Below are 22,992 nucleotides of genomic sequence, written 5' to 3'. Positions count from 1 at the left end.
AAAGAGCCTTACCTTTCCTTTTATCCCCCCTTACCCCTTCCCCAGTGCAGGGTGTCAAACCGAAAAACTTTCTTCTGGTTAACCTCCCTCCCTTTCACTTAACCTTTCTCTCTCTCTGTCAACGTTCCATCCTGATGTAGACTTTTGACAGTGCTTCGGGTCTTCATTATCTCTTTAAATGCGAAGCCTTTCTTAGCAAACCAGACACTTCGACCGTTTCTATCTATCTATCTATCTATCTATCTATCTATCTATCTATCTATCTATCTATCTATCTATCTATCTATCTATCTATCTATCTATCTATCTATCTATCTATCTATCTATCCAGCCAGCCAGCCAGCCAGCCGCCTACGTCTGGGCGTTCTCGTGATCGCCTCCTTAACTTAGACCAAAATTGGCATGGGTGGGTAAGAGGGTTTGAAAAATATGATTCTCTGGTCACGACATGAATAACCTGGAAATCCTCTCGCGTACGTCGTCAAATGCTTTCCTCCAGACGCGTGTGGCACATACCCGTGTACCACGGGCCGCGGTATGCGGGTATGTGCCACAGGTGAATGACAATTTATGGTAAATTATTTAAATGTGCGAGCGCTAAGAAGAAAATTCTACATCGGCGGCGTTGACTCGACGAATGCAAAGAATAAAAATCAGGATCCTAGCAGGAATCGAACCCAAGCATTCTGCGTGGCAGTCAGGTATTCTACCACAAAGCCAGCCTGGTCTAGAAACTGCTTTGGAAAAAGACCTTATGCAGGAGTAATGTCGATGAAACGTCATATGTGGTTACAGTTGTTGGCTCCGCTTTTATAGCAGTCCAATAAACATTACGTTTGTATTCATATCACTCAGCAAGCTATATTCAAGCTTTGCTCGACGCCAGAGGTCTACGCTAACGAAAGTTACGTGGGATATTCACATCATCGAACCATAAAGAGCACTTTGTTTTGATAATACTGGCGTATATATGTGCTCTAACGTGAGTGCTGAGTTACGTCACACCATAAGTTACCCTTTAAACGCCAGTGTAGTCGGCGTGCTTGGTAAGCCCGCGATGTGCACACAACAACTACACTTACAACAAGACGTCTATCCACTTCGTAACGCTTTGATCAAAGCGAGAAATGCAGCATAGACAACAACTCGCTGACTGCTCTGCATGAAACGATTCCCACAAGGTCTGGGATCCGCCGAATTTCTTGTTTTTAATTTTGCATAATATTTTCCCCCCTCCTTTGTTGTTCATTGTAACGGGGTGCTTACCTCGCCATTGAAGACCCTTTAGCATGTTTCAGTTAATTTCGCGGTGCTTTATTTCTTGCCATTTTTATCGCTTTTATTAAAGTGTTGCCTGTTGAAACTAAATGTAATTTCCGAATGCCAGCTGACTCTTGTCCAATCAAGTGAATATGAACGATTTTTGCTGTAACAAAACTAAACAACCTTTAATGAATTCACTAAACATTCCTACCTAGAGAGAGGAATTTTTCCTCCCCCCCATAAAGAATACACGAGACCTCAGGTTACAGCCCATAGGATGCTTAAGACGGAGCTCGGCAAGAGCTCGGAAGACCATCATCAGCCTCGGGTTGTCAAGAGAGCCTCCGATGCGGCGGTTAGGTTGAGCCTAACCGACCCCACGTGGGAGCGGCCCGAGGTGTCGCTCTAAGAGGTGGAGTTTCTGCAGGATGCTTTTAATATAAAGTTCGTGTCCGTATCCGTATCATTTGCAATTACTCCTTCGTTTAAGCATTCCCTAGAGCCATTTAAAAAGATTTTGCCGAAAAATAAAAAAAGTTTCAGTGGCGTTGCCCACAATCTATACCAGACGTCTAATAGCTATTCCTTCACTGCCCATCGCTATCAAACATCTAGGCCAGTTTTTGTTTTCTTAGAGCATGAAAGCGTAAAAGTCAGAATGAACCCGTTAAAAGTACAAGGCAGGGAAGCAACCACGGCTGGCACTGCTTCCCGATGAAGCAGAGAGAGAGAGAGAAACAACTTTATTGACGGCACAGCGAGGTCGTTCAATTTAGCTTGCCGGTGGTTCGAATGGTGGTGGCAAGTAGCTTGCCACGACCTTTTCGGCCCAGTTGATAACTTCTGTCTGAATACGTTGGTCATTTGATGACAGGAGTGACTCCCACGCCTCGAGGGATGAAGCAAACACGTGCAGTGAAAGTTGGCGAGTGCTTTTCTCCAATAAGTCAGGGAAGAAACGTGCAAAACAATCCTTCCATCAAGGCGTGCAGCGATGGGGTCCAAATGTCACACGAACAATTGTCAACCTTTTCATGTTTGCGACTTGTAGTTGAAGTGGCCCCGCAAAAGCTGCCGGGAAATATTGTTTGGCTCGAATTCCACGAAGTACCAAAACGCGCAGTCGTAACGGCTCCTAGTCGAAAAATGTTTGTGTATCTGGTTGCAAATATGGATGGCATCGTAGGATCCCGTTGCAAGCACGAAAACAACTGACAGACATGTAACTGTGTAAGTGTCAGCTGACACGCGTTGTTCAGAATCTTTTCTGCTTGACATGAATGTCATTCTTGCTACAAATATAAAATATTTGAAAGCGTGGGCACTTGGATGTCGAGGGAAGGCATGACATACCGCCTTCCAACTAGAAAGCAGAGAGCGGCGTTCACAAGAAAAAAAAGATCGTCGCAGGGTTGAAGTTTCATAAGCAAATTTATAGTGACAGGGGATATGTGGTGCTTGGTGACGTGTTTTGTGATCGTGCTGCTGCTACACATTCAGGTTCAACGTGCAGCGACATACGAAAACTCGCACCAGTACCCCGTGGATTATCCTGTCTTCGGAGACGACTACGAAGACCCAACGTCGATGCACACGGTAAGAACTTCTCCGTAAACTCAGAAGCGCCTTGGACCCGATATACAGAAAACGCGTCAATACTAAGACGTTTCGGTTCTCTTGCGCCGTTGCCATGTTTCCGATGTATGAGTGGTGGCTACCAGCAAGCCAAACAACCGGTTGCTTGTGCGTCAAAATAAGCGCCAAAAGGGATCACGGTGTTAACCGCTTAACCTGAGTACAACAGCGTTTTTTCAAGAATCTAGGAATCATATCATAATAGCGTAAACGAGAAGGCTGACCACATAACAGGAAAAAAAAAAAACAAGAAACGTGGCTTATCAGTTACTGTAGATATATAAAACTCCCCTCTGCTTCGTCTACAGTTGACACTCACATGTGCTTATCTCTTAGCTAGTGAAAAATGGTTACCGGGAAAATATAGACGACTATTTCTAAGGTTTCTGGTGCCAAGGCAGCATATAATTATGAGGTAGATGGGGACTTCGGAATAATTTTGACCACCTAGGGTTTCGTAACACGCACCGAAATATAAATACACGTCGGGTGTTTTTGCATTTCGCCCTCATCGAAGTGAGGCCGCGTTGTCCGGGAATCGAACCCGTGCCCTCGAGTTTAGCAGCGAAACACCTTAGACGCTAAACTACCACGGCTGGTCGGGAGAAGGTAGGTGACGATAATTATACGATGACGCCACTAACTCTTCGTACCCCGGCGAAGAAATAGAGCGCCACATTTTAAACAGGCATGCATGTATATTCATCGCGTTTCCTTTGCCCAACGGGAATTCGATCCCCGCCGCGGCGGTTGCATTACAACAGAGGCGAAATGCTAGATGCCCGTCTATATTTTATATTTAGGTGTACGTTAAAGAACCCCAGACGGTCAAAATTTCTGAAGCCCTCCACTTCGGCTTATATCTCATAATCTTACCGTGGTTTTGGCACGTGAAACCTTACAATTTATTATTATATGCCAACCTTCCAGCGTTCGGCTTGCCTACTGGCTTCAGCTTGGTCGATCGGCATATCGGTAGATATAGTTGTGCATAAACCATACCGGAAGGCTGTGCATGTGTTGAATGCGAGTACCAGCAGACAAAATTATATAATCCCCAACTTCCGAACGAAAACTTCGGCTAGTAAGCGCTTCGAAACAAACATAAATTCTGACATAAAACCTTAACATATATCTGGCATAAAACCTTAACATTTCTAAAGCACACTGACGTTTTATTGAAATACCGATTCATAATCAACAGTATGATGATGATGATGATGGTGGCGATGATTTCTTTCAGGTATTCAGGTATGAGTCGTACCCATACCTGAATTCTTCATAGGAAATGTTAAAAATATCCTAAACGTTAAATAATTACTAAAAACGAAACATAAGAAAGTGTCTGCGATATAGGCCCACTCTCTTTTGTCTTATTCAGCCATACCCTATGTGCCACTGAGTGCATTCTGGGGCAACCCTCAAGAATGGCATCACGCTACTTTGTAGCAAAAGGTGCAGAATCCCTAAACGTAGCTCGGAATTTCTCTTTGCGTACACCTAACGTTCTTCACCTGGCGAGCACAATACATCGCCTTCGCTTTCATGCTGCGCTTTACATTGCGGATCCGACTCACAATAGCTTGTAAGCAATGTAGGGTAGCGTACAAAGGGAGAATTGCACAATATGAAACTTGTAACCTCTGGCGGGTAAACGCAAACGTGGCACCAAGATGCTCACTTGAATTGACGTTAACGATGGACTTGAAACTGGCGCCTGTTCGGTGGCATTAATAGTCATTTTCTATGTATACAGCAGAACAATACCAGACAATCAATACAAACACGACAGCGCCTGCTGGCGAAGTCGGTTGAAGCGCAAACGACACACACGCCGCGCTAGTGATGGTACACAGTATCCGTCCCGTGACGTCATAAACCCGAGTCAATTCCGATATAGGCAAACGCAGGTTAGGAATGATGATTGCAAATGCTAGTCAGAAGTGAAAGTACAAATCTTGGTAGTGAAGCTTCTGGCGAAATTGGAACACTTCGTGTCCATTTCCCGTAGCTCATTTATTAAGTGGTACATAAAACGCTCCATATACGGTGCCTTATCAATCACGGTGGATATCTGTCGCCGGCAAGTTTGATAAAGGACATAAATATAGGTATTGGAGAGCTTCATCATGGCAAACAGCACGACATTGACAGGGACACAGGAAAACCAATGCACGAAACACAAGCTTTTTTTGTGTGTTTCGGTGTTCCTCTATCTGTGTTCGATTTGTGCGGCTCGCCGCCATGAATTAGTACCAATGAATTTGCTTACTAAGGCTTATAATCCCAGGTGTATGACCAAAATTTCTTGTGGGACTTTGGAAGGGGCTCATTGAGTGTTTTCGTTTTCGTTTTAGTCGCGATTTGACATTATCCTTTATATTGTGTTTGTCCTGATATTAAATGTCCGAGTACACAAGTAAGGGGACTCCTGCGATGCGCCATATTCTTACGAGTATCATACTATAAATAAGTAAATAAATAAATAAATAAATAAATAAATAAATAAATGAATAAATAAATAAATAAATAAATAAATAAATAAATAAATATATATATATATATATATATATATATATATATATATATATATAGAGAGAGAGAGAGAGTGAGAGAGAGAGAGAGAGAGAGAGAGAAAATGTTTCTGCGGATCCAGTGCTTTGTAAACGTTGAAAAATTACGCATGAACGTGCGAAAATGTTTATTTCTTCCAACGTTTTTATTTTTGCATTGGTTCCAGAAAAGGGTCGGCGAAGCTTGCTTGAACAGTGACGAATGCCAGAGAGAACTTTGCTGCCTGCGTCGCAATAGCGAGCGATCGTGTCAGCCACGGGCAAAATACTGCAGCCGATGCAGTGAATATCAAATGATGGGGGGCTACTACCACGACTATTGCCCTTGTTCTACAGGCGCAGGTAAGAAGCTCGCGTTCGGGCAACATTGCAACGCGACATTTCAATTTCCCGTACGTTTAGAATAACAGAGAGCTGAGCTAGTTGGTAAGTATTCATTCTAAAAAGACGTACGTGGCTCATTTATTAGTGAACCTCTTTGGGACATTCCTGTGCCATACAAAACGTTCCATAAATGTCGCCTTATAAATCGCGGTGGCTATCTCAGGCGTATACCCTTGCCTCTCCATAAAGGACGTCTCTGAACACGATCCACACTTTATTTATTTATTTACAAATACCTCACAGGCTCCAAGTAGGAGCATTATGTGAGGGGGACTATACAACAGTTATTTGTCAAATAAGAACACAAAACAAACGAAAAGAATTCAAAAGCCAGGTATTATACAATTTCTAAAATGAGAGATAACATACACTGTAATAATATGACACTAATATGTGTTATACATATTTGAACGGATCGAGATGTCAGTGTACAATGAATAAACACGAATATAAAAGATATGCCATTCGTGTTCCCTGCTGCCGCTTGGAACCCACGAAAATGCAAGGGTTGGCTGTATGCCTCTTCATAGGTGAAATAATGCATCATTCGCGCGGTTTTACAGAATGCACTAACGATGCACATTCTGAATCCGCGGCTGGCCTGATGCTGAGTGAAGGGTTATAGAACTAAGGTACACCGATGAAAGATACTGACACTGCTCAAGAACACAAGTCCTGCAAGTGCCACTGCGTCAGCAATAATGCTCTAGCCCTTCATTTGTGTTTTATACTACGCGCATTTATATTGCAGTGAACGAACAATACAATTGTTCCGTGTTATTGGAGGTCATGTGGGGTTGTAGCTTCTTAAGTTATGCTGCTATGAGGTATACTCGACAGGCGTATTGTGAGTGTAAAAATTGACGTACTAGTCCTCTCTTTTTTTTCTGGTGATAATGTGGTCGATGATGCAGTTGATGTTGAGAAGCGATGCCATCCGAGCAGTGCGTTCCATCAGCTGATTACTAGCGGCGGCGTTCTTAAAAATTTTTTTTTTATTGTCGGCTATTGAAAGACCATTTCGTTACGTATCCATTCGCATTTAAGACGCAACGTTTACGATTTGCTCGAAGGTCGCGCTATGTCGGCGTTGTGTGAAGCTGGGGTTCTGACGCGATTTTGAAATCCCAGTATTTCACCTTTGTTAGCTGTAGGGGCCAGTGATGGTTTCGCTTCATTGTGTTCAGGGGTCGTTAGGTGTCTGCACCGCACTTGAGAGAGAGAGAGAGAGAGAGAAAGACAGGGAGGTTAAGCCGAGCAAGTCTCCGGTTTGCTACCCTCTGCTTGGGAAGGGGGGTACAGGAATGAAAGAGAAGAAGAGTCTCTGACGACACTACAAAGTCATGACTATAGGACCGTCCATGTAGGGCACATCAACATTGTCTGTGAACAGGCACAATTTATCATTCGTCGCACTTGAATTTCTCACGCGTAGAAGGCATGAAAGAGGCTGAGAAAGAGAATGAAAATGTCGAGTCTAGCGGAGTCTTGCTCAACAACTAGAACATATCACGCCGTGTTGCCATGTACCGTTCTTTACATGTCATTGAATACTTAAGATGGTTCATACTTTAACAGCGTAATATATAGCAGAGTATCTACTGGTTCTGCCTATGAGATTTTGCAGGAGTAGCGTGAAGAGAGGGGCTAGCGTCTTTAACTTTTTCAGAATGATACGCACGAATGATTCCTCATGATTGTACTTTTAGAGGCATTAATGATGTGGTCCTGTTAGTAAATTTTTTATATACGGGAAATATAATGAAGCGGCATGAAATGCCCTAAACAGGCATCTCTCTTCTGCACACCAGATACTTTTCGCCCAATCTGCTGAAACGTAGTTTTAGTGCGCGTTAAACTTCAGGAACACTTCCTGGTAGCAAGTAATTCCCCGTCTAACATACCAGTGTGAATTGCCCTACGGTCATGCCCTATGACTACACTGCAGCGAGTAATAATTTAAAGCTAACTGCCCAAACGCGCAGATGACACCTTTCTGAGGAGTGATGAACGTTTTCCTCTCTGAAAAAAAGAATTTTAAAAATCGGAGACTTCACTACAACGAATCTTACCTGTACTCACATGATTTCGTTATTATTAATGTTTAAAGAACTCAAAAACTGGGCATAAAAACATTTCTGCGTAATTCTGTATCGTTTTCTTTATATTACTGTGTTACCTTACTTATAGTATCGGCTTCTGCTTTTCAGGTGAATGCCACACGTTCCGCAACAAGAACTACGGGATTTGTTATTTCAGAAAGCGCCGCTCTTGAAGTAATTCTCTCTAAACATACGGGTTTAAGATTCACTAGCGTCGACTCATCTAGACAACTTCCAAGAATACTACGTGATATTAAAAAAAACGAAACGGCGTGAACGCGGTCTGTCCGAGTTTTAGTGGTCACGTCCATAACAATAGCAATCCTGCAATGCTTAGAACTGGATGAACTACTATGAGTGTAAAAATAAACAGTGTTTTCCGTCTAGGAGGATGTTTTTTTTCTTCATTCTTCCTCGACACGAATCCACGTAAATCGCAGAAATGCTTTGTTTCAGCAATAGTGAAGCATTTCTCATATAAAGTATAACATTTTTAATAAACATAAAAAAGAAAAGCTTGAATACGTAAATAAAGGCGTTACTAAAGAAGTAAAGCTGGAAGATGTGCAATTGTACAATAAAAGAGATATAAGAAATTTCCGAGTGGTGATTGTTATGCTGCATCCTTAGAAAGCGTGTTGAACGCGTACCTTATCTATTTCTATGAAACTACTCTTGTTTTTTCTTCTCTATCATATCTATCATTCCCCCTCCCCCCACGTGTAGGATAGCCAACCGAGCCAGTGCTTGGTTAACCTCCCTGTCTTTCCTCTTTGTTTCTCTCTCTGTCTCTCTTAAGAAACGGACGTGTGCAAGCTAAATGTTTTTCGTCTTAAGAAACAGAACTAAAGTCACAGGGTAAAGGGGGAACACGGGTTGTGTCGTTCTTTTTTTAGCTGGTGATCACTCGTGACATCTATGACTCAGCGAAATTCCCCCCACTTTTTACCCGTTTAATGACAAAAAGGAAAACAAAAAGAACAAAAAAGCCGCCACAAGGGCTGCCCACCCCTTCGCTCACATCCCTTGTTTTCCTTCTTTTATTGATGTGTTTCCGCGCTAATTCGGCACGTCAGCGTATCTCAATATCCGGGCCTTCAAAGGAATGAAGCTAATGGTGCGGCAGCCCGAGCACTCACCTGCTTTTCGTCCCATTTGACCCCTGAGAATCTGGAACCACAGGGCGCAATTCTCTTAACTTTCAAAGACATTACAACCTATTATAAAAATAGCCATCGCCGGTACCCAGCTCCAGCTAAGGGAAACGAGAAAGCGAACGAACGCGTGCTGCTTTGCTTGTACACTAACACAACGTTGTGCAGCAGTAATAAAACACTTTAATCCTACAATCACTGGCAACCGCCAGCACTTTGGAGAGGTGGCTGACACCTACCCCATGGTGTGGGCCTGCCAGAAAAATTCAGCTCTCACCCCCACCCGAAGCCTACCAGAGAGGGCTGCGAGGCAGCCCTGCTGGATTGCAGACCTTCAGGCCCAGAAGGCCTTGGTCAAAAGGCCAAAATCGAGGCTTCGACGGCCTGCGTGAGTCCACACCTCTCTCGTATAATAAATGTTCCCCCGTTTTCAATCTCACCCTCTCCTCCTCAAATTCGGTGGTTGGGGGAGAGGGTACGAGGCATACACATGCGCGCGCTAAGATAGGCAGCTGCTGCATTGACGAAGACGAGGCCACTTGTCGAAACGTCGGTTCCATGCTTCAAGCGACAACCACTGTTCGGGGATTTTTCATCGCAACATATATAGGCATACAAAAAATAAAAATTCTAAAGGACCATAGAAAATACCTAAAGGTAACTTAGCGGTTCCCACCACTACCCGATCACAATCTTCGGGCTATCCCACCTGGTTCATGAGCCCGGAAGGACCAATACGAAAAAAATACGCAGGCATTCTCAGACATAACAAAATGGGTAGAAGCACTTGCCCACCGGCGTACCACAAGCTCGCAAGAAAAAAGACTGTGTTGTTCCGAAAACTTCAGACCGACGCATTCTCTCACGGTACTCTTTTGCACGCTATGCATCCCGCAAGCTGCTGAAACGACTGTACCTCCTGCACTGCAACAAATACACTCAACCATATATGGTATGGGAGTGTGGAAGAACCAAGCAGTACCACCTACCACTATACCAAACGTCGAGCGGTGGGATGCCCAACTGACAAGGACAAGTCTTGAAGACCATCGACGTCAAGTTAACAGGGCCAAGCTGTCAGCTCAGGCCCACGGCACCCTGGACTAGGGACGCCGCCCGCCTTGGAAGACTCTGCCACCGGCTCTCTCTTTCGAGTAGTTTGTTCCTACTCCCCTTATAGGCACACAATATAGACAACTAAAGAAATATGTTGATAGAGTTGTCTGCTTTTCTTCCTTCTGTCTGCTTTAGATTTTCGCGATGTTCAATTTTCCATCACGTGTTATTAGTGACTGAAACGAAACTTCAGTCCGATAGTGACGGGCCTACAGCTCGGGCTAGTAATCGGTTAGGAGGTAACTTTGTGTATGTATATTTCCCTTTCTTTGCTATCTCTCTCTCCCTCTTGTAATGAGGTGATGGCATCTGGTGCGCTCTCAGCCAAAAAAAAAAAAAAAGATACTGAGTAGAAAAGGATTTATTGTATTTTTTTTTCTGTAGATGACTCGCAATTCCATTTAGGTAATTTTCGTCATCCGTTAACTATCCGCGCTTTCTTCTTTGTTCTCCTGAAGAGTTGTTGAAGATTTACATTTTCCGAGTTGTACTTTATCTTCATTTCCACTCGAACCTCCATCCTCACTAAGGCTCCTTTGTTTCACTTCACTGTAGTCACAAGTAAGACCTGTAATTTTGTTTAGAAATGGATACATAAAAATTGACATCATAAATTTGTTTAATCTAGTCCTTGAGAATCACGCACGCCGAAAAAAAGAAACATGATACTTTTAATTACTTCTTCCACTCAAACGTACAATGTGAACATTTTCTTGCATGCTTAATGGTGAAATAATTATGAGCAGTGCCCGAATGCACGAAGCATTCATCCGTAGGAGCAATTTTCCATTATAACTCTATTTTCCAATGTTAGGTAATATCTAACGCGTAACATGCCCAGCCATAGGCGTGCGCACAGGGGGGGCAGGGGGGGGCGGCCGCCCCCCCTAATAACCTAAGAGGGGGGGTGCAAAATCTGCCCCATACATTGACCCCCTATAGTCCCCTAAGAGGGGGAGGGGGCGCAAAATCTGTCTCGTCCATTAACTTCCAAGGGGGGGGGGGCGGCTGCGGTGAACCTTCGCCCCCCCTGATGGAGAACCCTGCGCACGCCTACATGCCCAGCGTGAAGATTGCATAAATTGCTGGACATACACCGTAAGTTAGTCAGGGAAACCGGCCAGTAGAAAAAATAAACAACGAAAAGCTAAGCGAAGCGGCTTCAGTTTGATGCGCTGCCTTAATTACTACTTTTTAACTAACCGATGTTCATGACGCACATTTTTGCTTTGGCATGTTTGCTGTACGCAAAACGCCTGCACTTTTAATACTCCAAGTCCTGAATAACGTACAACTGTTCCGTTCTGCCTGACGTCAAATTTGCGTAAACGCCAGCGAAAGCATAGGTGGCAACTAGCAGCATTTTCTGATGAGCCAAAAGCCGTGTATTTAAGGCGTTTAACGGCATGCACACCGATATATTGTGAGAGGCTGCATATGTGCGTGGGTTGAAACGCGAAGAATACCAAAACTATACTCCGATGCGTAGTTTCGTCTCCATTTTTACTAGCACTCGTAACAGTGGCTTAATTTTCACTTCGAAACGCGCACATTAGACTTTTGTATGCCTAGAAACTGGCTATCAAGTGATTTCAATCCGTACTTCCTGGTAATTGTTTGTAAAACAGTGCGTTGCAGTTCTCGATCAATTTAAGATTACTCTAGATTGACTTACACTGAAAACGTGAAAACTACGGAACATATATGTTTCAAGAAAAACTTATCTTAGAGTAGATTTCAATTGGCTTGATTCTTTATGTGAGTATCTATATATTTTTGTCATTGGTAAAGCCCGGTGGCCTCACCACAGCGGTTGCTTGAGCGCAAGAGAGGGAGCACTGCAATCACGGCGCTCATATGCACCCAAGCGGTCATGTTAGCGCGTGGTGTCACTTTTTAAAGGGCGAAGCACCTTAGGGTCCCGGCGTGTCGGCGTGCATCGTCGTCTGCTGTCGTGACGGTCCATTTGCTTGACCGCAAGAGAGGGAGCCACCGCCTCAGTGCAGGCGAGAGAGAGCGAACGGCGCGCGTTGACTATGGAAACGCTCTTTCTATGATGAACTCTGAACTACCAGCTTGCAAGGAACGATAACGCACTCTCGCCCGCGAGAGACAACGCCGACGCAGGCAGCGTCTGCTAGCGAGCTTCTTGATTGAAACAACCGACTGCTCGCGCTGCACCACCGTTCACCGGTCACCCCGCACTGGAAATTTCTTTTGTTCGTAGTTGAACAATGAAGATTCACAGCGTGCACGTTAACTAAAAGCGGACTGAGGATCTCTGTGTCTAATCTTTCTTCTGTCTCTCATTGCCCCCTTTCTTTTGTATTTGGCGGGTATCTCCAGTAGGCAGAAAAATAGGAAGTTAGAAACTGTACGGACTGGTCTGGAAAAAGCTTTCCAGCTTTGCTGTCCATCTTTGTTGCTTCAGAAGTTGATTAATAAACATGCATTTAAGGCAGTTAAGCAGAACACAAAAAATAACGTAACTTACTCCGTGCAACACTCAGCAACATGTAGATTTGGTCGCGTTGCCACAGAGTGCGTCAGAACAGATTTGAACTCTGGCTAGAGTTAGCTGGGGCACCCTGTATATCTTACTTCGTCATTTTATCAATATTTAGTATTTTAGCTCATACCTTGAGCACAATATTAAAATCTATATGCTTCCCCGGATAAAGTGGCACTCTTCGGGTTATCTTCTGTCTTTTTATCCCGCACCAAATATTTCCTTATTCAAGATATAAAAAAAAACAGGAAAACTGACGTGCGTCTGCTTGACTGGTGAATTACAGGCCTCTCCTTTTTCCCGCCTCTCTGTCTCGCTCGCATAATCTCTCTCTCTCTCTCTCTCTCTCTCTGCGTAGGTTAGAGGCTGTATTAATATTCACAAGAGCACTTCAAATAAACAAGCTGTTTTATGCGGGTTACCTGCCTCATGAAGTTTATGTTATTTCCCAAGGATTCCGAAATGTTCAGAACTAAACCAAATGCTTTTTTAGCATCAGAGCTGTTTAAGGTCGAGGTTAATCCCTGCGGAGCGTAACGCAGCTCCTAGCGGGTACCGTGCCACAAAAATTGGGCAAGCCCCACCATTTAAATGCGGCCCACTAAACTTTATGAATTTGAAATGTGACGCAGCTGCATTGACTTAACGTCGCGAAGATGCTGGCAAAACTACTATAGAGCACAGTCGAGCAATGAAATAGCAGTATGATGCCACCAGATCCGCTGTTTAAGCAGTCTTCGCGGCGTTAAGTCAGTGAAGCTGCTTCAAACATTTTTCTCAATTGACGACGCATAGATGCGACTAAGCGTGACACTGAATGAACACGTACCACTTTTGCAAGGACATTTTCCATCATAAGGAGGTGAGTGAGGCTTTTTGGTTGTGGCCGTTGATCCCGCGGCGTCCTCATCTTCCCGACAGGAAGGTAGGGCGGGTGTCGTGGTATGTTCTTTAAGAGTGACATTGGAACATTCGTCACCATCGTTACCTAGATTTCCGCACACTGTGCCATTGTCGGGACCGGGGCGATAGCAGCATCCCTCCCCACAATCCTCGTTTCCATCACAAGGCTCACCCACCTAAAGTATACGAGAAACGAAATCAATTAGAAATGTTAGCGTATGTCGTCGCGTGAAGCATTGAGCATGTCAACTCGCAGTTCATTGGGAACGTGATCAGACAATTTCGCAAGACTAACCTCTATGCGTCTTTTCAAGTTGCATTTTCCGGAGGCCATTCAAAAAATAATGGATCAACTCAGTAACAAGCTGCAACCCCCCCCCCCCTCGCAGTATTTTCTCTCACTCGCTTCCTCCGTCCCTCCTCTCTCTCTCTCTCATATATATATATATATATATATATATATATATATATATATATATATATATATATATATATATATATATATATATATATATATATATATATGAGAGAGAGAGAGGAGGGACGGAGGAAGCGAGTGAGAGAAAATACTGCGAGGGGGGGGGGGGTTGCAGCTTGTTACTGAGTTGATCCATTATTTTTTGAATGGCCTCCGGAAAATGCAACTTGAAAAGACGCATAGAGGTTAGTTTTGCGAAATATATATATATATATATATATATATATGAGGCACGTGTACAAGGCGCACATTAAAGAACCCCAGGTGGTCGAAATTTCTGGAGCCCTCCACTATGACTTCCCTATCACATCATGGTTTTGGGAGGTGAAACCCCTATAGTTGTTATCATACTTAAAAAAATGGTGAATCAGCCCAAATACTACAGAGAGTGAAAGAATATGTCGTAAGAAAGGTTAACTTTGTAGCAACAAGCTTTCCATGATGTGGAGCTCTGGTTCTAGATCAGATGTCCAGACTGTTCACGGCTAGCGTATTCCCTTTAGTGATACCATATCCGCTGCACCTTACTTAGTGACATTATTTCTTGCTTAGCAATGCCACTTTGTTAACGGTTATAAGAGAGCGATAAAAACTTGGAGGACGCTTGAGCTTCGGCTTCAAGAGTAGAGCTCGATGGCGTGATCGGGTGCTGTTCGCATCGCTTTCTCAATCGCTAGCCTCGCTTCGCTTGTCGGTGGACACCTCAACCGTGGCGCAAGAAAAGGAACGTCTGTACACGCAACATTAGACTTTTCAAACTATCCTAGAATGCCTACTGCAAGAACGATTGCGAAGTGCCCACTACGCCATAATTCTTCCTTTCTGCGAATTGCCGAAGTACCCACTATGCATCTGTAAGCCAACCCACGCACCTGTACACTTTGTTAATGCTGTAGCTGATGGTGATGCTTAATTAGGCTTGAGCGCTGTGTAATGTATGGACCTCTAAACCACCCCCTCATTGCGCAATTCACATGTTTTCACGCCTGGTGCGCTTATACGCTTCTGCCACGCCATATTGCGTGCATTAAGGAGATTCCTTGCACTACATGATATTCATATTGATTTTTTTTTCAGCAGCAGTTTCAAGCAACGGCGTGGCTCTGTCGTAGAACACCTGCTTGCCACGTACAAGGCCTTGTTTCAATTACCACTGAACCGAAGATTTTTTTACTATTTTTTACTTGCTTCTATCTCGAATTTTCGCTCACGGACGACGCCGACACCGACACCGCAATTTCTGTGAAACGTGCTTTTTAACACTAACGCGTTAATATTGCGGCAATAAAACAAAATGCACGTGGAAACACACAAGAACTTACTTGAGCCTTCTGAGTCTTACTTGTCTCTTTTTCTTTCGTCACTTCCGCAGAAGTCAAGCATAAATGTAGAACGATTACATACACCACGTACAAAAATGCCATCCTCTCGGTTCTAATGCCGCTACTTTTAAGATTAAGAGCAGGCCGGCTCAGTAATGGTCAAGCAGGTGAGAAAACTACACTACGTGGCGCGATGCGGCCTTCTACCATCCTTTAAGTTCCTAGTGGGCTCCGTCGTAGCCAATGAAAGATGTGCAGGACAGTGGGCAGCGAATTAATTTTGTTATTGCACATTGACGAATGCAAAGAAGGCAACGAGCAGCAGATTGACATTAAGTAAACAGGACATAGAAGGTCTCGTGGCACCCTTTAGCAAGAAAATAGAGACAATGACCTCTGCTATAATGCAGTCCTCGAAGGCACACGAAGTTCACGCGAAACTAATGAGTCATGTTAAGGGCGCCTAGCCTACATCGCTACAACAGTTCAGTTAACTGAAAGTAAAACAGCTTGGATCAAGTGAACTACGCCTTAAAATGGTTTTCTCACATGCTAGTCAGAAAAATGAGACGAATTTATTATTCTGCAAGCATTACAGGGGGGGGGGGGGGGACTCTACACGGAAATAGAATTAACCTATCCGTCGAAGCATAACACGTAAGCACTGCACGGACGTTTTTACGCATTTCATCATTCCGAATTAATAAAATGAATCGTTCAATTTGCCGCCTTCTTCAGAAAGTCAAGTAGCCTTGCTGTTAAAGCTACCATTGACTGACAGACAAACCTTTCGAGCATCCCTTGTGTTACGATGAGTCGACACTGAAGGAGCTTCATTTATTGACGGCCCTTCATCGAAAAAAATTGGCCGCGTATCTGCGTGCTTCGCTGCAAATGTCGTCTAAAGACCATAGAAGAGGCGCTGCGTGAGATATGGACGCCATCTGGCAATACGTCGGAAAACATGAGTGCTGTGTTGCGGGCTGGTAGTCCCGGCGCAGCGGCAAGCGAAGACCGGCGGTGACCAACGGGACCGGTGGGGACGCCGGCCAGCCCGAACACGCTGTTTGGCGCGATGCGCCGAAGGAGAATAAATGTCCGCACTCAACGAGTACTCTCCACAAACTCTCTTATTTACACGTCGCCTGGGAAAAACAGGAATGCCAGAGCGCGCCCCCTGTCATTCGTACAATGCAATACTGAACCGAAACCGAAACACAACATGAGCTTGTGCAGGGGGCACGGAGGAAGACAAGTTTCAGCGCAGTCGCATTTTCAGCGCACCTTAAGAAACTAGGGTTGTAACATGGTAGGGCGAGTAGGGCCAGAAGGACCGTCACGACGAAAACCTGCCTCCTCAGTCGTATTCGCCTGGAACGTTGGTGTGGCTTCGCGTTCCCTCCTCCGCTCCTGGCCTTTTCACAAAGCTACTGCCTAAGTACGAAGGCCCCTACCGCGTCCTACGTCAAGCATCCCCAGTTAACTATATTATTGAGCCTGTTGAATCATCTACGAACCGCCGTCGTCGCGGCCGCGAGACTGTTCACGTCGATCGACTGAAGCCGCATTATGACCCACCAGTTGTACCTGTTCCTTAGGTCGCCAGGATGGTTCCTTTTCCGCGGGGGAGTGATTTGTAACATGATAGGGCGCAGACAAGAACGCCTGCGAAAGAAGAAGACGAAGACGGTTGTTGGCGCTCGCGCTTGGTCGGCTTGGACCGCTGATCGCTTCAGCTGTGGCAATCTTTTAATAAACGCGTTACTGTCTCAACGTTAAACGCATACCATCAAGGTCTTTAAAATTGCGTATCTGTGTATTTTCTATTAAAGGAACACACCACCAAATACTTACCTAATGATGTTACGCCTCAGATATGCGTAATATTTACTTTTGGGTGGGCGGTAAGCAAGTGCTTCAACTTTGGCCGGTTGGCTGAATCGGGTGACGTGCCGACAAACAGAAAGACAGACAGACAGAAAGACAGACCAAAATTTCTGCGTTTAAGTTCCCCAAGAAAGACTATCTTCTTTAAAATTCGGAGCCCTTCCATTACCGCGGAGATGGAAGCGAACGAAACCAGCGGCTGCAGCTGCACGTTCTGCGGCAGCGGCCTCCAGGCGCGCTCTCGCGTCCATTCGCGCGTCTGTGCGCGTTGGCGCTCCTTCAATTCCCGCTGTTCTTCCTCCGAGCGAAGGACACACGTCCGCCCCATAGCGGGTACAAAGGGATACTGCTGATAACAGCGCTAGAGAGATCTCTACGTCACGAGGCAAAGGGGCACGACGTCTGGTGGGAAGTGCCCCCGCCGAGTACCGCGACACTTGTGAAAGAGGCATCGAGGGGGCGAGGGGCGCCGCAGATTGTTGTTCTGCGCGTCGTTACGTCCGCGGACACTGCGGGCACTGTGGTGGAATACTCGACTGCCACGCAGAGGGCGCGGGTTAAAATCCCATCCGAACTTAGAAATTTGTTTCTCATTTTATTTTTTCTTATTTCACGCGATAGCGGTTGCGAACACCGGCGGCGGCGGCGAACTATGGCGCCAAAATGGGATGTTGTGATCACAATAGTTGTGATCTCATAACAAGGTTTCGCTGTAACAAACTTCAGCGCCGACAATGCCCTCTCCACGTTGGACTGCGTGACAGGCACGCAAAAGTCCACTTGCGTTAATATAAACAACTCTGGTTGCCACTGTTTTCGTTTTTCGGACAATTTCAGCATATCTTTTCTTTGGAATTCCTGCCTGAAGTACGCGCTCATACTGTACCCTGAGATATGCATAATTGCTCACGTTGCGTGACGTCAGCTGTTCCGGATTGCCAAGATTTCTCGTGAACCAAAAAACAATTTAAAAAATTTTGGGTTCACTCCGGAACGAAATAATAGATAATGTTTCGGTTACGTTTTCGTTCTGGTCAAAAATATCGGTTTTTTTTTTCGTTTTTCGTTTTTGGTTTTCGTGCCGTTCCGACACACTGGTTCAGACTGTTTAGTACTAGCGTCTTTCCGTTCAACGATACCGTATCCTTTGCATTCTACTTAGTAACATTATTTCTAAGTGATGCCACTTTGTTCACAGCTATAAAATGAGGATGAAACAAAATGCCAATGGAAACGTACAAGAACTTACTTGAGCCTTCTTTGTCACTTTTCCATCCGTCTCTGCCGCACAAGTCAAGCATAAATGTAGAACGATTGCATACACCACGTACAAAAATGCCATCCTCTCGGTTCTAATGCAGCTACTTTTTAAGATTAAGAGCAGGCCAGCTCGGTAATGGTCAAACAGGTGAGAAAACTACACTACGTGGCGCGATGCGGCCTTCTACCACCCTTTAAATTCCTAGTGGGCTCCGTCGTGGCCAATGAGAGATGTGCCGGACCGTGGGCAGCGAATTAATTTCGTTATTGCACATCGACGAAGTTCGCAGAACAATGGCGAAAAGGCGTAGAATTCAAAGATGAGGAGATTGACATTTAGTAAACAGCACAAAGGTCTCATGGCTCCTTTTAGCAAATAAACAGAGGCAATGATCTTTACCTAATGCAAAGACGTAAAACGGAACGAAAAGTTCACGCGAAAGTGATGAGTCACCTTAAGGACACCTAGCCTACGTGCCACCAACAATTCAGTTAGCTTAGGTTAACGGCGCGAAGTCCACAGCGCTTCTAATATCGCTAAAAGGAAACGGCTTGGATAAAGTTGAGCATGTCTTAAACAAAATGACTTTCTCACATATCATGCGAAAAAAGGAAACACGAATTTATTATTCTACAGGCATTACAGGCGGGGGAATGCCACGCGTGAACCAAGTTAAAATCAACGTCGAATCAAAGCGCGTATGCATCTCAAGGACATTGTTGCGCGTTTAATCATTCTGAATCAATGAAACGTTACGATGAGCAAACACCGAACGGAGCTCCATTTATTGAGAGCCCATTATTGAAACATTCACAGCCCTTGCACTACTGTGAATATGGAAGCCAGCAAAGCCAGCGGCTGCGGCTGCACGCTCAACGGCTTCGCGTGTTTTCGCGCCCACTGGCGCTTATGTGCGCGTTGGGGCTCTTTCTATTTCCGCTCTTCTTCCTCCGAGCGAACTACACGCGTCCGCCCCATAGCGAGCCCAAAGGCCTACTGCTAGTAACAGCGCTAGCGCGATCTTTACGTCACGAGACAAAGGGGCCCCCGATTGGTGGGAAGTGCCACCGCCGAGTATCGCGACACTTGTGAACGGGCATCGGTGGTGTCCAGGGGCACCTGTGGTGCGGAGGCGAGGGGCGCCGATGATTGTTGTTCTACACGTCGTTACGACCGCGGACGCGATCCGCCAGAACCTAGCCATACGCAGCTTTGGTGTAATAGTGGAGAGCTATGCCTGCCGACACGACTGTCACGCTACTCCCGATACGTATGGTCAGACATAAACTCAGATACACGCATCAGAGCTCACAACAGATATAAAATCTACACCAAGCACAACAAAGCAATGAACAAACTAATGTATTTCAGTGAGACGAACATATCGATAGAGAAGCTCAAACGTGGCTTCGGTACGTGAAATGCTTGGGCGGCGTTAGTCCACGTGGCAAGAACGACTCCTAGCTCAACAGATGACTCCCTTTTGTGAATGTCTCAGACAGACCCTTCTGTCTAGAGTAGCCTGCAAGCAGCGATTGTGGGATATCTAAGCTTACCCCCATTTTGTATTATTATTAGTTTGATTTTGAATATAAAGTGCTTAGTGTTTTGCGACGTCGTCAGATAGAGCATATTATATGTATTCTAACCGTCTGTGTCTGCGGGTTCGATTCCCGGCCACGGCGGCCGCTTTTCGATGGGGCAAAATGCGAAGAACACCCGTGTGCTTAGATTTAACTGCACGTTAAAGAACCCCAGGTGGTCGAAATCGATCCGGAGCCCCCTACTACCGCGTGGTTCATATTCATATCTTGGTTTTGTCACGTAAAACACCAGCAATTATTATTATCAGTATCGCCCTCTGTGGCACTTCGTCGGCAGGTGTGTTTGGCGGTGGTGGTGGGGACGATGTTGCCACAAGCGGTGTCAGCCTCGCAGACCTCGGAGGCAATTGCTCCGCCTGAGCGACTTTTTAAATGCGAAGCATTTCTTAGCGAACTTCTGCGAGTTTGAGCGTATCTATCTATCTATCTATCTATCTATCTATCTATCTATCTATCTATCTATCTATCTATCTATCTATCTATCTATCTATCTATCTATCTATCTATCTATCTATCTATCTATCTATCTATCTATCTATCTATCTATCTATCTATCTATCTATCTATCTATCTATCTATCTATCTATCTATCTATCTATCTATCTATCTATCTATCTATCTATCTATCTATCTATCTATCTATCTATCTATCTATCTATCTATCTATCTATCTATCTATCTATCTATCTATCTATCTATCTATCTATCTATCTATCTATCTATCTATCTATCTATCTATCTAGCCGCCTACGACTTTGTGCTCTCCTGGCCGTTTCGTTAACAGGATGTACACCAAAATTGGTATGGCGTAACACGACTTTATGACGAACATAAATGACCAGTCATAACATGAAAATCATGATATCCATGTCATGAACGACATGATTCACATGCGACTGTCTTGGTGCCCTTGCGGCCGTTTCGTTAATTTGATATATACCAAAATTAGTACGGCGTGACAAGAGTGTATGACGAACATAACTGACAGGTCTTAACGTGCAAAGCATGAAATGCATGTCATGTACAGCATGACTTACGTGACACGCTCACGGTGCGCCGGCGGCCGTTTCGCTAGCTTCATATACACCAAAATTTTCATTGCGCTATGTGACTGTGTGACGAACATAAATAACAGGTGGTAACACGAAAATCATGAAATGCATGTCATGTAGGGTATGATTTAGACGCCACGCTCACGGTGAACTCGCGGCCGTTTTGTTAACTGGATATGTACCTAAATTGGTATGGCATGACAGGAGTGCGTGATGAACATAAATGCCGTATACATGTAGCAGAATATATGTTTCATTAGCATGGCATATACCAGATTGTACACGCATGCAGGTATGACAATCCCGCGATATATAGCGAACTAGATGTCACGACATGAATGACTTCATTAGCCTCAATAACAAACAAGACGATGTATGCAGCTGTTTGCTGGCTGCTTCGCATTACATCGATTCACACATTGCATGGGATCTGCCGATTTTTTCCATGCAGTATGTCTCACCATACATCACTTAAACTTGTCTCTCGTAGAAAACGTAAAAGTGTAGTAGCCACTTCCTTGCGAACGATCCGCACACCTGCCGGAAACACAATGTCTTCGCAGTATCCGTGGGGAAACCCTCATTTCTTCATACTGGGGGGGGGAGGGGGGGCCCATTAGACTCTCCCTTTCGGAGCAAAAACGCTGACACGACCAGATGTAGTTGTCCTGCGAAATCTATCGTGTATACAAGACGTTGTTTCTTACTGCCTGCATAAACACGGAAAAGGTAACCTGCGTTATTGTATACGTCTCGAAATCAGCGTTTTAACTTGTTGTTATGCCTGAATAGTTTAGTTAGCGCGGTGCTGCGATAAAACTGACACCTCTGACATTCCACACACGAAGCGACGCAGCTATCGAATCCGCCCTTTAAGCTTCTGTGTATACACTTTGAAGGTTACAAGTATTTTAGAGTACCATAAATTGCCTCCAAAAGGTCTCGCTGGGGCTCTCAGCGCTACGTCACTTGAGAGAACGAAGAAAACAAGGATAGAAGAGGATATTTACAAGACAGTCCAGTTTTTCACGCTTAAACCTGTGCAATGAAGCTAAGGAAGAAAGAGGGAACATTATTTGTAGCTTTTATGTGTGATATAGTAATTACGACATAAATGAAAAGGAATTGAAGTGGACGAAAAATCAACTTGCCACAGGTAGGGACCGAACCTACAGACAATCCCCCTCTTTCGTTCATTCGTAGTGAGGGTCTCGTTCCGGGAGACTCGATGCCTTAGGTAGTATGGGACGGTTTATTCGTCAGCTCCCAGCTCGTAATAAGATCCCGTGCTACGTGACGCCAGCTCGCAACGAAAGAGTTTTCCACACTCACCGCCATGGCTGCGAGCGGCGCTGGCTAACACTCCCAAGATTATACAAACTTAAATACCGAATAATGTGGATGGGAAAGCACGACCGCCTCTGTAGCTCAATTGGTAAAGCAGCGGACGCGTTATCCGAAGGTTGTAGGTTTGATCCCCGCCCGCGGCAAATTGATTTTTCATCCACTTCAATTCCTTTCCAATCATGTGAAAATTTCTATACTACAGTGAAGAGCTACCAATAATGTTTCCTGGGTCTTTTCGTCCACTTTAATTTCTTCACGTTTATATAATTATTACTACAATACAGTTAAAAGGCTACAAATAACGTCCCCTGTACGTTCCTTGGCTCCATTGTCTGTCGGTTTTCATCAAGGTAGTGTAAAACAAAGAAAAAAAAACCAGCCTTTAGATTTCAATTCTTTCGT

The 22,992-nt window shown here is 44.7% G+C and overlaps 1 protein-coding gene and 1 long non-coding RNA gene across 2 annotated transcripts; one reads left to right on the top strand and one right to left on the bottom strand.

Moving 5' to 3' along the window:
- Positions 1 to 2,615: 2,615 nt before the first annotated feature.
- Positions 2,616 to 8,285, top strand: LOC119372548 (U-scoloptoxin(18)-Er1a). Its single transcript, XM_037643030.2, has 3 exons — positions 2,616 to 2,859; positions 5,639 to 5,813; positions 8,066 to 8,285. The coding sequence occupies exons 1-3, from the start codon at positions 2,713 to 2,715 to the stop codon at positions 8,128 to 8,130; spliced, it is 387 nt and encodes a 128-aa protein (XP_037498958.2). The 5' UTR covers positions 2,616 to 2,712; the 3' UTR covers positions 8,131 to 8,285.
- Positions 8,286 to 10,696: 2,411 nt separating this feature from the next.
- On the bottom strand, positions 10,697 to 20,214 carry LOC119407183 (uncharacterized). Its single transcript, XR_005186646.2, has 3 exons — positions 18,576 to 20,214; positions 13,566 to 13,815; positions 10,697 to 10,795 (listed from the first exon to the last, which is right to left on the bottom strand). It is a non-coding gene; the product is annotated as an uncharacterized LOC119407183 (long non-coding RNA).
- Between the last annotated feature and the right edge of the window lie 2,778 nt (positions 20,215 to 22,992).

Source organism: Rhipicephalus sanguineus, chromosome 10 (assembly GCF_013339695.2).
Source record: "Rhipicephalus sanguineus isolate Rsan-2018 chromosome 10, BIME_Rsan_1.4, whole genome shotgun sequence".
Lineage (NCBI taxonomy): Eukaryota > Metazoa > Arthropoda > Arachnida > Ixodida > Ixodidae > Rhipicephalus > Rhipicephalus sanguineus.
The sequence above is the reverse complement of the archived record's forward strand: the minus strand, read 5'-3'. Positions and strand labels throughout refer to the sequence as shown.

Bases quoted from the DNA above. Each gene is read 5' to 3' on its own strand.
- LOC119372548 (XM_037643030.2), top strand. From the start codon at position 2,713: ATGTGGTGCTTGGTGACGTGTTTTGTGATCGTGCTGCTGCTACACATT. The intron at 2,860-5,638 runs GTAAGAACTTCT...CATTGGTTCCAG, and splicing joins ACCCAACGTCGATGCACACG to AAAAGGGTCGGCGAAGCTTG. The intron at 5,814-8,065 runs GTAAGAAGCTCG...TCTGCTTTTCAG, and splicing joins CCCTTGTTCTACAGGCGCAG to GTGAATGCCACACGTTCCGC.